This window comes from Nannospalax galili, unplaced genomic scaffold, assembly GCF_000622305.1.
Source record: "Nannospalax galili isolate Female #2095 unplaced genomic scaffold, S.galili_v1.0 scaffold158, whole genome shotgun sequence".
Lineage (NCBI taxonomy): Eukaryota > Metazoa > Chordata > Mammalia > Rodentia > Spalacidae > Nannospalax > Nannospalax galili.
The window spans coordinates 8,637,823-8,656,458 of record NW_008345290.1 but is presented as its reverse complement, the minus strand read 5'-3'; the positions used below and the strand labels follow the sequence as shown (position 1 = coordinate 8,656,458).

The window sequence follows — 18,636 nt, the reverse complement described above, 5'->3', positions numbered from 1 at the left end:
GACTTGGACTCAGGCACCATGGCACATGCATGGCCATCCCGTAAATAGACAAATAAATAAATGTAATTTTTAAAATAAAAAAACCTGGCTTCTTTTGGTTTCTTATTTCTAGAAGAAAAATGTAATCCTAATTAGGGGCTGGTGATGACTTGAGAGACAGCAACTTCCGGTTCCATTTCTTCCCCACTCAGTCCTGGGCAGTAAGACCCTTTGTCGCAGTGTTTGAGCTCTGGTCAGGACACTGTCATTTCTTCTTTGTTAAAGAAAACGAATTCCATTTACAGACTTTCTAAGTTACAAGGAGCAACATGATACACCTTTTGCTTTCAACAACTATGTTTCTATAAAACAACATTTGGAATAACTATGTATTCTGGCCTGTCTCTAAATCCCTGCGCAAAGTATTTGTTATTTGACGATAGCATTTTGCCCATGACTAGAAAAATTCTTTATTTGGAGCCCAATATGCTATAAGTAGAGGAACCAAGGTCTTAAGTGGTGTGAAGTTCTATAAAGAGGTAGAAATCCAGAGAGTATTGTGAACACTGACCACCATTTAAACTATGGGCATGTTTCTGAATGTCATGTTAGTAAATGTGTTATTTATCCATGTTATCGCTGAATAATAACAATTAGTAGCATAATCAGAGTAGAATCAGAGCACCTTACTTCTGGTGCATCACTACGTTGCTGTGGGGAATAAGCAAAAATTCAAGGGCCTGGAATTCATGCAACCACAACCCACAAGAAAAGCAGCTCTCTCCTAGGGGTTATGAACAGCAGGGTTTGGGGGCTGAGAGGGTGGTCCCAGCTTATCTGAAATGTGCCAGGCCCTGGGCTCCATCCCCAGCATTGCAGATAGAACAAAAGGGAACTGAAGCAAAGGACAGTGCTAGGTAGGCTGTGACTCGCAAATTACCACACCAAAGTAAAAAACAAGATGGTTGGACTCCTTTCTTATTCCAGGAGTTTTGGTTGCCTTTCTATGGAGAAAGCTAAGTTCTTAATTATCAAATGAAGAATTTCATCTTGATTTTTATTCATCGATTAACAACAGGATATTCTCAAGCATGCTTGTACTTCAGCCTTTCTGTTTCCTAAGGAAGCCAGCTCCAGCACCTCTGGCACAATCAGATCCTATCAGTGAAGATTACAAAGCAAAAATGTACAGTTTCATTTCAGAGAAAGGAAATGAATATCCATTCAGGGGTTCACATAGGGAAAGAGTCTCTGGACCTTCATCAGATTTCATAAGGGCCCTCTGGTTTAATCAAGGTCAAGAACTGCTGCCCTAGAGAAGGGAGAATAGATGGTTTGGGGACAGGCATGGCCATCGAAAGACCCCACATCTAAAGAGGACAGATGTGGGAAATGTACAGACATTAGACTGTATTTTAAGTTAAAATACTTCTCAAGGTCACATAAGTAGAATAACCTTGAATTCATTTTGAAAGAAAGCAAATGTTTCAAAATGCATGAAAGAAGTCAAATGAGGTGGCATCTCCCTACTCTGCATTTCCTTGCTTTGTTAATTGGGATAAAATCATCCTTTAAGTTCCTGTATGTGTTATAATACTAGTTCTAGGTGTCAACATCAAACAATTTTAAAATCAACGTGTAAATAATGAGTGCACATTCTCTCGCTGGGCAGCCCTTCATGTGTTTCATCTTTTGGAATGAACTTGGGTTTGCTGTCCTTCAAGCTATCAGCTGTCTAAATAGCGATGGTAAGAGAGGAGATCCTATGAACTGATTTATTTTTAAGCTCAGCAGTCACATAGAAGCATTCAACACTGCAATGACATCCTTTAAACAGCATTCTCAGAAGTCTCTAACAGCTACGTTCACAGTTTGGAGCTTTGGATATGTCATTTTGTTAGATGATAAATCCACAGTGCCTTTTACTATAAGCTATAGCTTGTGCCAAAAACATAATTATCAAAAAGGGCCTAGAATCCCACCCCTTTTTGTAGATTAGCTGAGACCTGGTTTGGCTCCCTCAGAAACAAAGGGCTTTCAATTTGTCAAGCAACAGTTTCCATCTGGCCTGTTCCCTTGCCAAGTCCCAGACCTGGCTTCGTGTGTCTAAAATTTCAGCAGCAACTTAGACCATGTGTCTTTGCACTAAAAAGGAAAAGCAATTACTTTCGTGGGTGACCAGATGATTTCCATATCCTTACTGAGCACAAGTGACCTAGGAGTGCCACATCAGCAACCTGCCACTGCATCAGAAAGAAGGCCAGGGCTTCTTTTAGTTCAAGGCTTGCGTAGGATGAAAGCTCACAAAGCAAGGGCTCAGGTCAGCAGGCGATTTGCATGAGTTCTCATTCTGCTACTTACTGGCCTTGTGTAGGACATTTGGAGTGACTCTCCCACTTCTTGAACCTCCGTTTCTGTATATATATATAAAACATCAGATTGGGTAGTTTCAAAGTTTCCCTAATCCTATACCTGTGTTGACCTCTTGGGCAGAGATTTGTTGTGAATGGGCAATTTGTTGGTCGGGAAGTGAAGACTGGTGTGGAGGGTGGGTGTCTGTTTTTTGTTTTCCTAGGTCTTGTTTTTCCAATTGGAAGCTCTGTAGCAGCCTAACTAGAAGGTTCTGGAAAACAACTCAAAAGTGGCAGCTGGCCATTCAGACCTTGGATATTCCATTTGGCTGGAGTTTGTTTGCTTAGCACCTTCTATTTCTGTTTACTTAAAATTTGGCTCATGGAACCAGCCTCAAGAGAGACACCTTTTTCTTTTGAAAAAAGTCCAGTGAGAGGGAAAGGGTCACTCAAAGGTAGCAGAAGCCGTGACATCTTTTGTGACATCACAGGGCATGATAGAGAGCACAAAACATGACAGAGAACATGGGACTGTTGTGTCTTCTTTCTTCCCTCTGGTCCCCCTGTAGTAAGCAGTGGTTGCAAAACATCCACAACACAGTCTTTTCAGAGATTTTCCTTTTCTTGGCACAGCTTTTGCAACCAAAAGATACCTGTGCTTGGTGCATAGACTCAATAAGTTTTTTCATCCTTAGTTTTTGGGAGTTGCAGTTCCTAGTATCTCTTTTTCTTGGCTTAGATATTTTGGTTCTAAAATATTAAACACACACACACACACACAATGGATAAGTTTCTACTGAAGATCAGTGTCTACTAAAGGGTAAATGTATTTTATGTGTCTTTTGAAGGCAATCATGAATAAATACATGTCAAGGCACAAACACATCTGATCCCAAGCTCAAGATCATCTTTCTTCATCTCTCTCTGCTGTGACCCTTCTGGAGAAAGACCCTGGAATAATTTTGTGGGGACTCATTTTAATTCCTACCATTTGTTATTATCTAATATGTGTCTTGACTCTTATCTAAGGAAGTAATACTCAACTGAGGCAAATTTTGTACTATCCCTGCTCCAACTTAGGACTAGTAGCAATATCTGAGACTGCTGTCACAACTGAGGAAGGGCAATTTGCTCCTGATATCTAGAACGTAGAAGCCAAAGATACTGTTAAGCACCCTAACCTACATAGGATCTAACAATGATCAGTCCCCTAAATCAATAGGGCAAAGATCAGAAAGCTCATGTTTCATTATCCTCCTGTAGACCTCAGAACTCTGAACAAGTTTTGGGGTTCCCTGCTCAGTCATTGCAGAAATACTGCTGCAATATTTTCTGGGTCCTCACAGTCCAGAGCTTTTCCTCACTTAACATGACTGTGCAAATTGACTCATTTTAAAATGATTAACCCTTGTCCCGACCAACAGTGTCTATGAAACTGGAGCTTTGATGTCCCATTCATACTTTTAAAAACAATAAAAGTGAAAATGTAACTATACATACTAAAATGTTCATTCATGTTCTACCTAAAGTTCTCAGGGACTTCTCTACCCAGCCAGAGTATAGCCATGGCTCTGAAGGTGTTTAGCTCGACACTCCTTTGTGCTTTGACTCTCTACCATCACATCCTTGCCAAGTTGGTCAGTCTGCAGACACTCTGAAGATAGGGAACTTATTCATTGATTAAGAAAAAAACTGTGTAGGTCTTACACCAGAAGTTATGGAGTTCAGAGCATAGAAAAACCAACCTTTCCTTGCATACTTTTGATTTGTACACAGGATGCCCCACAGTCCTTTTCACTTACTGGAACTCACACTGCTCCTTTGAAAAGGTGCACAGATGATTGGAGATAGAGCTCATTTGGTAGGGTGTTTGCCTACCATGCACAAAGCCCTGGGTCCTATTCTCAGCACCACATAAAACTGAGTGTAATGGCACATATAGCCCCAGTACTCTCCAGCTGGACCAGGAGGATCAGAGGTTCAAAGTCATCCTCAGATACACAGCAAGTTCAAGGCCAGTGTGAGCTATATGAGACCCTGTGTCCAAAAAAAAAAATTCTTCCTATTAGTACACAGAAAACCAGGTGGGGGAACTTATGAATCTTACAGTGTGTAGCATTCTTATTTGGGCCCCTGATACTATTCTCTAGGTTTTTGGAGGTACTGGGATATAACCATAACTCTTCCCACAGTCTTAGGGCTGTCTGTCATGTCAATTTGTTAGCCATTTTCTCCTGGGAACTTCTTCCTGGTTGGTGTTAAACACCCTGAACTGCATTGCTGGCATGCCATGGAGTTCTCTGGACTCTGGCTTCTTCCCCATATATGCTGTAAAATATTCCTAGTCAAGCCATCCACATCAAACAAAAATCACACACGATTCCAATTTCGTTGAGTTTGGCATGGAGATGGAAATAGCCTTCATCTTCAGAACAAACAAACCTAACAACAACAAAATGCCCAATTTTTTCTTCCATCGAAGAAAAATACAGACAATTGAGTGTATGCCAAGGTGAGCACACCAGTTGTCTTTCAGATGATTCATTCTGGGTCAGGCACTATGGTAACTACCTAACAGACACTAATTTACATCCTTCCCTAAAAACTCTATGGTTATCAGTCCCATTTTAGAGATGAGGAGACAGAGCCAGGGAGCTTAAACATAGCACGGTTGAACCAGGTTTGAACTCATGATCCTGAGCTCAGTCCCACGGATCCCCATCCCTTGTCTGAGAAATGACTGACACTGAACTGATTAATAGGACTGGATGTCAGGGCCTGGGCTTCCTCTGTTATGAGGTGTGTGGTATGACATGGGTCAACAAGTACCTGCTGGGCAGGAAATGCCAACTCTGACAAGGCTTCAGAGCCTGGGGAAAGGGATGGTGGCCCGCACCTGAAGCTGCATGTTTGTCTGGGTGAGCTCTTCTGCTTTCTTTTCCAGTGACATCACCCAGACCTTCCTCTTCTGTCTGCAGCGGGTGGCAGCTGCCCTGTTCCGTTCCAGAAATTTCCTCCGCCTCTCATCTGGATCCTCATCCACCACCCTTCGCCGACGTCCTCCTGTGGGCTGTGGCGGCTGTATTGTCTGGGTTGGTTGCATCTGTTGTGTGGCTGGTGAAACCTGTGAGGATAGAGAGGGAGGAGGTGATGGGGATAGGGAAGGACATGAGGGGTAAGGGAAGAATTTCTAAGCCAGTGTTACACGTCGAAGCCTAGGAAGCCAGTTACTTTAGCAAACACACCAAGCTCGCTCTCAATGAATGAAATAAACAATGAAATCATAAGAGCAAAAGTAGAACTGAGCTTTGGTGAATGGTATTTTGGCAAGATATGGACATGACTCATAAGAAGACACGGGCAGGTGAATTCTTCCCTCACAGGCATTTGAAGGATCAGGGTGAGGAAACAGTTTTTCTCCTTCAGCTGTCAAAAATATTTTAAGATGCTTTAAAGAACTATAAGGTAGTAACAGGTGTCAAAACAGAGCGAAGCCAAGGTTATTGTCACAATACTGATGAGTGATCTGTTCTTTGCAGAAAACCTTGCAGCAAGATGTCAGCTCCTTTCCTTCTAACAGTGTTTAAAATCCAATTCTGTCCCTGGAGCACAAGCTTGGGACACTGTCACCACTGTGACTCTTATGGAAGAGCCTTGCAGAGGCAGAAGGAAGCTGAGGTCCTATGTTCATGTTCAGCTCTTAGTATGGAAGACTAGTTGGACCTACAGATTCCAGATGGGTGTGGTTTGCCTGTTCCTTGCAGCTCTGACTAAGGGAGAGAGAGTCTCAAGTTAGCTTTCTAGGTGATAGGGGGCAGGACCTTTAAAAGTAAGTGGCTGTGGCTGGCACTGCCCTTCTTCACACACTGCATGGGTGAGACAGTGAGGACAGAGTGCATAACACATACTTACAGTATAAGGAAATCCTAGGAGTGGCCATACACTTTATTAAAAAGTTTTACTGTGCTTAGAGACTCCTTGTAAGGTCTGTGTGGTACTCAGCAACATAGAGAGGTTGGAGACCCCCACACAGACAGCTTTATTTCCCTCTATGAGGCAGACACACAGCACCTTGTGAAATTTCTACGACTGCCTCTTTATATGTCTGGACACCTAATGCTTTCCTTAATGCACTTCACTCCTTCCTCCCTCTTCATTCTCAATAAAGGGTGGTTCCCCCTCCCATTTCTCAGTCACTCAGGTTTATGGCTGTAATACCTATAAAGTTGTTTTACAAGAGACATTTAACCTAGAGAAATAACAGGCAAAAAGTTTAAAAAACGAAGCTCAACAACCTTTTCTACCACATTCCAACCCTATGATTGAAATCAATCAGAATGACTATAATTGCACTAATAATGGCTATGGGTTGACATCAGCTGACTGATGGTGATATATTTCAGTCCTAAACTCTGTCAAACCCATGACTAACTGTAAAAGAATCAGGCTCAGGAGGGAGGTTCAACTGCATCTCCGTAATTTTACTTAAAGTAAAGACATTTTTTGAAACTCTATATTGGCTATTCCTTTCCACCCAATCACAGTGGAATAACAAAATAAATTCATTTTCTAAGGTCTTACTCACCAGAGTGGCTGGTGATGACATAATCCTTGCTGTTGGAAAGATGTAGCAAAGCCTGCCATCTCAGATGCTCCTCCTGAGCTAGCTCCTGCAAATCCAATTAAGCCTGAACGCACTTGCCACAGGACCGTTTCCCCATATACTTTTCCTTATGAATTAGTGATCTCTTACTACCTGTCCTAGACAAAACTCTCAAGTAAGAAAAACTGAGTTTTAATCTTTATTGCAAGGCCTTCTTAATGCTATAAGCTCCTCCCCTAATTTCAATCAACCTTTAACCCCTTGTGCTGGCACTCTAAGGGCTAAGGTGGGTTTCAGACCCAGTGCAGGTCAGGGCTTGGGGTGGAAGATTATTGCCCAAAAGATATTCCTGGTGGATATGAAGTGACATCACAACTCTTAACTTATAACCACACAATACAAGAAAATCACAAGACGCTAGGAATTTGAACATACAACCTAAGATCAGAGTCTGTGTTACCATTATTGTGACTCATCATTTTATATTAAGATGGACTTCTCAGATGCTTTGAAAATTTTGATCAAAAACAATGAATAGTGATTTCAAGACAACAGAATTTATTCCAAGTGAACTTAAAATCTCAGAATTGGAAAGACCTTTAGAAATCTCTATAGCGGCACACTTGAAGAACACGACAAGATCTTGTCCATTACCAGCTATGTTGCTCTGATGTAAGAGAAGTATTTTAGAATACTATCTAAATAATTCCCAGATGTGGATTCTTTCTTGTACAGGATTTAAGAGGGCAACTCTTGGTGCAGCTAATTATAACAGCAATTAACTAATTGCATATACAATTGGTTACTTACTGACTGAAATAGGGCAATTGGCTAATTGGCACTTAGCTAATGAATGGCTTTCATATTTAAAGAAATGTTGAGCTTGTCTATGTAATAACTTGCCCAGAAATTTAACCAAACTTTGATGTTCTCCTTATTTAAAAAAAAAAAAAAGCTCAAATGTGAATTAACTTCCTTTGACTGAGTCAGTAGTTTTTGTTCTCTCTTTTGATACATGTCTCAGTGTAAAAGTTGACTAAAATAGACTAAAATGTGATTTAAAAGCTTCTCTGGATATCATTTTATTGCTTAACTACTTGCTAAACTTCTTTTGGATCATTTTAGTTTGGAATTGATCCTGGATAGCATGTTTTGGAAACTTTTACAGAGATGCTCTTTCTTAATTCTCATATGTGAGTCTATGAATTTAATCTGATTACCCCCATTTTGCTGATGGGAAAACTGGGCTTTGGGGAAGTTAGTCATCTCTGTTCACAGTCAAACAAACCAGGCAAGAAAATATTTTTTTTCGCTGTACAACTCAGCTCTTTTTGCTGTATACAACACTTCTAATCTTTACAGAGGTAAGTTTATCTGACGGATAGCTTAGGGAGTTGCCTGTGACTGGCTAATTTTTGTGTATAGCTCTCTCACGTGGCTCTGGGTGTGTTAAGGGAGGAAGCCAGAGAGTTCAAAATGCTGTTGGTTTCAGAGCTTGTCTCCAGGAGCAGACAGCAAAGGAGACAGTGAATAAGTGATTCTTGGCATTTCAAGCATCTGACACAGGTCTGATCTGGATGGCTGGGACTAGGCAATGTGGAATGGGTGGAGGAGACCGACGAAGGTCATCTTGCTTGAAGACCCAAAGTGTCTAGGGCTTAGCCATGCTCTTGGACGTCTTTCATCTGGGAAAACTCAGCTCTGTATGCAGACTCGCCTGTCTTCTTAGTCTCAGTGACATAATGTCTGCCTGATCCCCCAACTCTCTTTCAGTGTAGTCTGCATGCTGGCTTTCTTTCTGGCCAGCCCTGGTGACTCTCCACCCCTGAGATCTTGACCTTTCTCTAGGTCTGATCATCTGCAGAGTTTAGCTGCCTTTTGCCTCCTCCAGCGTATTTCACATCCGGGGGTGAGTTATCTCTCCTCACCATTTATATGGTACCTTGTGTCCTGTCCTGTTGAGCTTCTTTAGAGTCTTAATATTTGCTGTCACTCAAGAAGCTAGCCCATTTAAGTTACATTTTACAAGTGACAAAACTGAGTCTCCATGATGCCTTACAGCATAGCAGGCAGAACCAGGGTTAGAATTAACTTCTCATTCTTCATTCACATCTTTCATCACTGTCTTAAGTTTATTTAATCTACCAATCTGTATTACTGTTTTTAGGACTAACTTTGTGACATGCTGCAATAAAAACAGATTTTGGAGAACTTACAGTTTTCATTTGTCTCTAGTGACAGGAGCTGAAATTTACTACATTGCTTATAGAAATCATGATCTGATCATGTCTTATGCTTCAAAGCCATCTCCTAAGCAGTGGATAGTGCTCCCGAGAATATCGGGGTGGAGTGCCTAGGCTCATCAAACACAGTAGAACAAGGTGATGGCAGCATCAGTGCTTGTTACTGTTAAGCCCAGGAGGAGGTAAGACATAGTGGGAAAGCTCTACCTGTGCTTGGTTGCCACTGTGCAGGGGCGGGTGTGGCGAGGTCTGGTGGTGTGCTGGGTGTGTGTGAAGGTGGGAATGGGAGTGATGATGTGGGTGGCTCTGCTGGTGATGGGGCTGCGGGTGGGGGTGGTGTGCTGGGTGCTGGTGCTGGTGTGGGTAGGGGTGGTGAGGTGGCAGTGTCTGGTGCTGATGCGGGTGTGAGTGCATGTGGTGGTGCGACGTCTGGTCTTGCCGGGAGCCCATCATCTCCATCATGTGTCCTATGGTGCTCATGTTTCCATTTGACATAGCAGCAGGGTGGTGAGTCAATGCGGCCTTCAACCTCTGAAACAGAATAAAACAAGAGGGGACAGCTGAGGTCACTCAGATATACAATGGGGTTTTGAAGCAAAATGACTCATATTTTCAATTCTATAATATTTTGGTACTATTATTAACAGTGGCTATTGGGGGAGGGAGCTTTGCAGAAATTTCATATTTTCTTACATGTTATGATAGACAGGAAGGTCAATGTCAGCTATAACTGCTAGTTCAACTGTTACAGCAGCTTCACAGACTCACCTATCAAAGTTTACCAAAAGGTACTTCCTACTATCCCATGATTCATCATATCTTATTGATAGTAAAATGAAAGTACAAACCAAACAGAATCATTTCGTGTAAGTCATTAGACAGAGGACTCCCATCCTCCCAGTGTGCAAGGACCACAAGGAAAAGATTTTGTCTTGCAAAAGATTTCTCATATGCAAAGAAGATATAATACCAAATTTTAGCATGAAGAAAAATTACTAATTTAATTTGAGGGGTTCAAATCATCATTCACAATCCATAAGTTCCAGAGGTGATGTGTAGGTATTTACAGTTGTTACCATGATATTTTCCATGGACCCCCCCTCTCCCCCAGAATAATCTACTTTTTCTCACACAGTGACATTCTCCTGACTTTGAGTAGGAAGTAAAGAAAGCAGAAAGCATCTACATCTTCTGCAACGGCCACAGCAACAAGTCAGCATTTTTCCAACACCAAACATTGCTCATTAACAGACATGCACACCGGCAACTTCCACCTGAATCCAACCAAAGCAGGAGCCAGCCGACTTTGTGCATAGCCAGATCTTTTCACCACTGCAAACATTACACTCTCAATTCAGCCATCATACGCCAAAGCAGCTGAAGACAGCATGTAAATGAATACTCCTGGTGTTTTGCCCTGCAACTATTTTTTTTTTTTTTTGTCTTTCTGAGACAAGGTCTCCTTGTAGCCCCAGCTGTCCTGGAACTCACTATGTAGACCAGGCTGGCCTCAAATTCACAAAGATTTGCCTGCCTCTGCCTCCCAAGTGCTGGGATTAAAGGCATGCACCACCACACCCTGCACCCTGCAACTATTTTTATGGACAGAAAATTTGAATTTCATATAATTTTCACATCTTAGGATGTTATCCTACTCTTTCTTTTCTTCTTTCTTTCCTTCCTTCTTTTCTTTTCATCTGAAATGTCTAAACCGTTCCCAGCTCACAATCTGTACCAAGTTAGGCCACAAGTTTGACTTTGGCTGGTCTTTGCTAACCCCAGTTAGGAGGTCAGTTGGCTATCAGCTTCATCCCAGTTCCTTTGAACTTTTTTAACTTCATCCTAGTTCCTTTTTTTTTTCCTGTGCAGTAAACTATCTAATTCTGAAGGACCCCAATGTGCTAAATACTGAATAACACAGTTGCTCCTTGGAAATATACCCTGGGAAGACATGAGAGGTTAATTGGGGAGCTCACACTGGTTCCATGAAGAATTTACTAGTGGGCTCATGTTCTCTCCAGATTTGTGCTATCATCTGCCTGATTATAGTGCTGAACTAAGAGATTAAGAGACCAAGAGTCACGAGAGCTGCCCTACAACTGAGGATCAAAGTCATGATACCCTAGCAACACATTAGCCATTCTCAATCCATTCAGTTAATCAAAATCTTTAGTTAAACATAAAGAGCCTCCACTTGTTTTTAAAGAGGGCAGGATGATATACTGTGTTGATAAAGATAATCATTAAAATATTAATTTTCTATATCCTGATCCACTGAGTCTGTTGACCTTTCCTGGTGAGCAATAGCTATTGCATGTGACAGCACTAACCTTGGTATAGATAATCCTAAGGAAGCTAGGCTTCCTGAATCCCTGGGAAAGCGTAGGCTCTGGGCATTGTGTTTACCACTCAACAGAAAAGTGAACTAATACTCCTCATCTCCATGTTGGAGAAATGAGTTCATTGTTTTTATAGAAAATGCTCATTATAAAAAATTTAAGCAATGTGTAAGAGTACAATGAAGTCAGTCTCTTGGGAGCCAAACATGCTGTTTGTGCTGGTGGGTGGGCAGTATTCTAGATCACCCATATTTGCATATATAGAAATAGAAGAACAGGTAGGAGAATTGTGTAGCAAGGGAATCATGATGAATGTTTAAATTTGAAGGAATTGCTGGGCTTCTGATACATGATTGTTTCCTTACCCCGAGAAAAGTTTCTGAATGCTATTTCCAAATTCAAGTGGGGAAAAAGAAGTATGAAAGAAAGTATGTTGAAATCATTATGCTTTGATTTCAGTTGAAATATTGGATAGTGCTAATAAACTTTCTAAACTATTTTTTTAAAATTCCATTATTATAAAAATGAAAAGCATGCAAGTATTCCTAGCACTGAAGAGGCTGAGGCAGGAAAATTACAAGCTCAAGGCCAGTCTGGTTTACAAACACCTACATTTGTAAACACACATTTCCATATAGTTTTAGAGTTAAAAATAAATTATTACGAGAGTATTATGTGAAAAAGTAAAAGCTGCCCCAAACGCTTAGCCTTCTGCTCTCGTCCCATTCCCCACAGGTTACTGCCATGGATCATCAGACACTGGTTTAGCATTTAAGTTTCTTTTTTTTACCAACCCTTTCTACAAAATGTAGTTTTATATCTTGGTTTTTGGCACTTTAACCCTTTTGTATCATTTATTAGCTAATATGAATGACCAAGCATTAACTGAGGCTGAGCCAGTCCTTATTCTTTGTTTTATAAATATTAAGGCTCTAATACTCAGAATAGCACTGTGTGGATACCAGGAAGGGGAGGCACAGGTCGGGGCTTAGCTGCTGGTGATGAGCAGATGCCTGTCCTCTGAATGGGACAATGGATGTGAGAAGCTATGCCTTTTACTCTCTGCTGGAAACAGGAATGAACTATGCTCTGACAGTTCCTCATCATTGAAAGGAAAAGCAGAGAGAAAGGGGAAGGGCTAGAAGAGTTGAGAAGACAAGTTGTGCTGCAGGCTCCAACAGTAGCCATATGCATCTGCTCCTTAGCAACAGCTAAAGATGCAAGGTATTCATGTCAGGTGTGGAGCAGAAGAGGATGGCTGGTTAGAATGTCCAGCTCACCTGTACCACAGGGCCATCCAAGGCTGTACATCTTCACTCCTCTTTCTGTATTGAGAAGAATTGATTCTTCCATCTGCCTGTCACAGGCACAGATATGACAAGGCCAAATATCCTTGCCTTCTCACTCCCTGTTAGAAATCTCTTTCTAATGCTCAGTAGGTGAAAGTCAAGGTCACTATTGTCATAGCCCCTGAAGTGGAAGCCCTGCTTGCCCATCATCCCCTTACTATGCAGCCATGCTGACCTATTTCTAGTCCCTAGAGAAGCATCACCCATCCTCCAGACACAAGGACTCTGTGTTGGGTGCTCTTTTTATCTGGGCTGCCCTCTCCCTTTCTAAAGGCATCATATAGCTTTTAGTTTTAGGTTTTACCATAGTAAAATCTTCCTTGCTTCTGTAGTCTGAGTCAATTCCTGTTGATAAATGGACCCCATAAACCATATACCTTCTAGAAAAAATTCAGCTATAGTGGTATTTTTAGGATGATTGTGCCACTAATATCTAATATCAACCTAGATCATGAGAATAGAGCCATTTTGAATTTTGTTCAGTGTTAATATCCCAGAGTCATTAAAGAGCCTTATACATAATCAGACATAAAATTACTGTGATTGGTCTGAATGGATGAATGAAGATATGAATGAACAAATGATCTTTCCAAGACTTACAGTGAGGATACAGTATTTTTGTCCTGGATCTCTGCCAATTATTTGTTGGGAGGATGATTTTATTTGTCAACCAAGGTTAACAGAATCAACTTGTGATGTCATAGAAGCAGGCAAGCTCTAAAAGTGATGTCAAAGGTCCTACTCACTCCACACCCAGTCTACCCTCTAGAAAACAGCAAGAACAAATGATAAGCATAGTGGGCAGTAAATTCATCCTGATGTATTCTCCTTGAAAACAGGCCATGAAAATTTGAAAAACGGTTGTTCAGGAATGGGACACAGTGTTGTCTCGTCGATGCTACAACTGACTTTCCCACCTTTAATTAGGAGCAAATGGAGCCTGACAAATAAATACTGCATACCAGATCTCCATCTCTCAAATAATTAGCTTGTGCTGGTGAAGGGAAATTACTTGATTGCCTCGAGTCTGTTCTCGTATGTTCCATGCCAAGGCAATAACACTAGCAACGCTAATAACATTCCATTTAACTATTTATTCACCCAACAAATATTTATTAGGCTTTGACTCTGTGCCAGGCACTAAGCACTTTGTTTTTTGCCTGTTGTCTGAAGTGTATGGAGATACCTCAAACCAAGGCTTTTAAAAACCACTGGAGAGAAAAATTGCACCCAAGTATAGAAATGAAGACTTCAGTTCCCCCTTAGAAAGCTTCAGGCTACTGGGCCGAGTTTACCCTCCAGTCATCAGCCTCCATCATGTTTGAAGGAAATCAGTGAAGATAAATGATGCTGAGGCTGGTCTGTGTAGTCATCCTTAATACCTTCCATGTCATTTCAAAACAGTCTGGAGCATGTCTCAAAGTCCTATGGAGTCTGCTGCTTCCCTGTATGCTGGTACCAGAGAGAGAAAGGGCGGTATAATCATTAAAATAGCCCCAACATAGCTACCTGCATCCACTGTCAGAGGGATGATAAATGACCAGAAAATGAGTCCAAGCAGTACTTTGCAAATGCGTTTTCTTTTTGAAACTGAAAGGTGTCTTGTTTTAGATAATATTCTGCCTAATGTCAAGGAAATGGGGAGAGAGATGCAAGGGAGAAAGACAGAAATTAATGAGCAAAGAGACATAAATGTCTCAGCTCTGAAAACCATGGCTATACCTGAAATGGGACTGGAAGAGAGAAAAAGAGAGATTCTGTTCACTTTCTATCATTTTCTACCATCTTCGTTTATTTGAGAGTGAGAAAAAAACCAGAGCGAGTCCAGGAGCTGACATGCAGCTGCTTTCAGTCAACTAGAGGTCATTTTCATGTCATTTCGTGGTTCAGCAGCTCCTTGCTCACTGATCTCATGGGAGGGTGGGTCTGCTGCCTTGGCTCTGAGTCCTGGTAGGAAACCAGCTGTCCACCCCAGTCCATCTCAGCATGGTCACTGTTGAGTACCAGGGTACCGGCCCCTCTTGCAGTAGCTCATAGCTCAGTTCTGTATCACAGCACATCTCGCGAAGTCCAGGAAGACACACATCGTTAGCATCACAATCATGTGCTCATGTATGCCTGTATAAATACATACCCGCCAAACACACCAGACACAGACACATACACACGTGCATGCACATGCACACACACGTACTTTCTTTCCTATTAACAACTTGCTGGTGCCAATTAGAAATGTTTCTGTAACTATAAAAAGTTTTTCAGCGAGGTGGATTGCTTATGCCTTATAGTATCTGAGAGCCAACCCAAATGATTAAATATTATTTGAAATTCAGTTTGGTGGGAGGCAGGAAGGGTGGGAGGATTCTTCTTAGAAATCTTTTAATTACAAAGTTCATTTTCTATGTGATCACATCAAAGTGAAGTATTCCTTGGTTGCGAAAATAAGAAGCTGTCTACATACAAATACAGCAAAATCTCGGTTTGTCTTTTACTTTTAACACAAAATAACTGCCATTAGTGACATCCTTATGCACTGTTGTGAGGTGCAATTTCTTCTTTTTTTATCAACCCCAACATCATTTACAAACAGCAGTGATCAATACCAGCTTTGACTGGTCCAGTTAGTTAATGGTGTGAGACCAAAGGCTTTGATGAATGTGAGTTTTTAGTACCAATGACTAGTGATTTATTCTACCTATTGAGGACCTTCTGACAGTAAATCTCTGAGTTACTATGAATAAACAAAAAATGAGTGGATTTTATTTACAGAATTTAATAACTGTAAAGGACTACTTTAGATTCCAAGTACTTCCTAATGAAACTAGGAAGAGAGAGAGCAGATGACTTGGGACAGTTACACGAGCTGTGAGCATCACCTGCAAGTCAGATAGGGATTCAATGCTCGGAATCACAGGCAGGTTTCAGAGGTTGCTCTGAGAATTACTGTATATCCTTGACTGCCCACCCAGTCTTAGAATCCATGTGTTTCATAATGGCATGAAGATAATGAACTAAAGTCACACTTGTCCTTTTTTCCATCTTTTCTTTTCCTCCTCTTCTTTTTTGATCTCTTGAGACAAGGCCTTATTACCCAGCTGACCTTGAAATGGAGACTCTTATTCCTACCTACACTTCCATCAGAGTGCTGGAATTATAAGCATGTGTCAGTGTGCCCAGCTAAAATCATAATTGTCAGAAACTTGTTTTTGTTTTTGAGACAGCATTTTATGTAGCCCAGGCTGGCCTCAAACTTGCTCTGTAGTCAATAACAACCTTGAACTCTTGATCCCCGTCTCATCTTCTTAAGTGCTGCAATTACAGGTGTGCACCCCCATGCCTGGCTATATCTTAATCTTTTGGAATGGAAAGAATTTCTTTCAATTTTTCATAAAGTAACTCAGCTCTGATGAAACACAATTTATTTTTCTTCTTTAGATTTTTGGTTTGGTAATACAATTTCAAGAAGTTTACAAGATTGAAAAGAGAGATGAGCCAAGAAGAGGAGGCTGCTATAAAGTCTGGAAAGAATTCATATTCTTTTCATGTTATATCACTAAAAGTATTCTGAAGGAAGAAGAAATAATACAGCTTTTAAAATAAAGGGGTTACATAATAAATCAATACCCTAGTTCACTGGATTTCACTAGTAAAAATGGTAGTCGTGCTGGAGGATTAGGGATGTACCTCAGGGGCTGGGCGTTTGTCTAGCACCTGCTAGGTTCTGGGTTCGATCTAGTACTATAAACAAAACAAAAACGTTTTCTGGGAACTTCAGTATTGCTAATATAATTGAGGATAGGAACTGTGTGTTTAAGCAGACCTAATCACCAATGGTTTAAAGTCTACACAACCCCCGAGAGACAAAGCTTAGCAATTTCCCTGCCAGCCCTTTTCACATTAATATAGAAAACATATATTAATTACAGTTCCACAAGAGTGGCCCTTCTATTTATTCTTGTAAGTAAAGAAATTAATGAATGCACATTGTAGGATTATTTTCTTTCAGATTCAGCTTCTCCATATTTCCTGGACTCAGCAGCTCTCTGTTGTAATTCAGCAACATGTGGGCATTTACCATTCTGTGCCTTTTAGTGAATTTCAGGGCACACACACTGCTTTCTGGAGCTGGAGATAGTCTTAGTCCTGCTATAAGACAACCTTAAACACTTAGCATTGTTAACCACATGTTGGAGTACCTCCATCCACTTGACAGGGACATCTTTCTGGAGCTGGAGATAGTCTTAGTCCTGCTATAAGACAACCTTAAACACAGCATTGTTAACCACATGTTGGAGTACCTCCATCCACTTGACAGGGACATAGCTCCCTAGTCTAGACTGGTGTTGATGCTGAGTAGTAGGAGCTTATTGGAGAGGTGAGATGTGTGAATATTGAAAAGAAGGAAAGAGGGGCTGGAGACATGGCTCAGTGGTTAAGAGCATTGACTGCTCTTACAGAGGACTCGGGTTCGATTCCCAGCACCCACATGGCGGCTACAAACCGTCTTTAACTCCAGTTCCAGGGGAATCTGAAACTTTCTGATCTCCGCGGCATTGCACAACATGGGTGCACTCACATACATGCAGGCAATACACTCACTCATATGCGTAAAATAAAAATAAAAAAATAGCTCTGCTTCCCTGGGCCTGCCGGACCTGCAGGCCTCTCTCCAACCCGCAGGCCTCTCTTGCCAGGGTAAGTCGATCTCGCCCTCCGTGCCTTGATCCCCCCAGCCTCAATCACCCTCCCATCTCCCCCACAGGTCTCTCCTCCTAGCCTGGGTCCTGTTCCATTCCTTGTCTTGGCGCCCCAGACACCTAGGGAACCAATGCTACTTCTTCCTGATCCTGTGCAGTTCTTTCTCAGGTCTCCAAGAGCACTTCTTCTGGGCCTGGCCCCGCCCTCACCTACCTCTGCTTCCCTGTGCCTGCAGGATCTGCAGGCCTTTCTCCAACCCGTAGGCTTCTCTCTCTGGGGTAAGTCGTGGGTTCTCTATGCCTTGACTCCCCCAGCCTCACTCACCCTCCCATTTCCCCTGCCGGTCTCCCTTCCTAGCTTGGGCCCTGTCCCATTCCTTGTCTTGGCACCCCAGACACCTGGGGAACCACCACTGCTTCTTCCTGATCCTGTGCATCAAGAGCAACTCAGTTCCTTCCCAGGTCCCCAGAAGCACTCTGGGCCTGGCCCCACCCTCACCTCCCTCTGCCTCCCTTGGGTCTGCACAACTCACCAGCCTCTTTCCTGGACTCCAGGGCTGACCTTTCCTCTTCCTGGTCCTTTGCATCCAGACCAACCTAGCTCCTCAGTGCAGTCCCCAGTGGCCCTTGGAGCTGCCTCCCGCCCCCATCTTCCTTTGCATCTCTGGGTGCTAGGGCCGCCAGCTGCCATACACCAGCATCTTTCCTGGGCCCAGCTCCCAGGCCAGTCCAACCCCCAAATTCCTGAGGCCAAAATCTATCCTGGAGGGATCCAGACCTTAGGAGAAAGCCTGAGAGCATCTGAACCTCATCTGACTTGGGCCTCTGTGGGAACTCCTGAAGACAAAAGCAATCTGGCCACTCCAATATAAAATCAAAGAGAGAACTGGAAGCTTAGAGGAACCAGCCTTTCATGCCCAAAAGTTAAACCACAAAGACACATAAAGTTCACAAAAAGCAGACCTAAACTTGAAGCCTTGAGTCTCACACAAGAATCAGAAACTACAAGAGAAATTCACATGTCAAAATCACGAGAAAAAACAACATGAATCACCACCAAATACCAATAATCCCA

The 18,636-nt window shown here is 42.0% G+C and overlaps 1 protein-coding gene across 4 annotated transcripts in view; it reads right to left on the bottom strand.

The window, feature by feature from the left end:
• Creb5 (cAMP responsive element binding protein 5) overlaps positions 1-18,636 on the bottom strand; it is a 441,434-nt gene that overhangs the window by 6,599 nt on the left and 416,199 nt on the right. For 3 of the 4 annotated variants that reach the window (XM_008841521.3, XM_029567541.1, XM_008841524.2), the window contains 2 exons: positions 9,384-9,707; positions 5,227-5,454 (listed from right to left, as the gene is read on the bottom strand). In XM_008841521.3, coding sequence (XP_008839743.1) covers positions 5,227-5,454; positions 9,384-9,707 — 552 coding nt within the window. Of the gene's footprint in view, positions 1-2,145; positions 2,394-5,226; positions 5,455-9,383; positions 9,708-18,636 lie in introns of all 4 variants that reach the window. The other variant, XR_003850850.1, reaches the window with a different exon arrangement.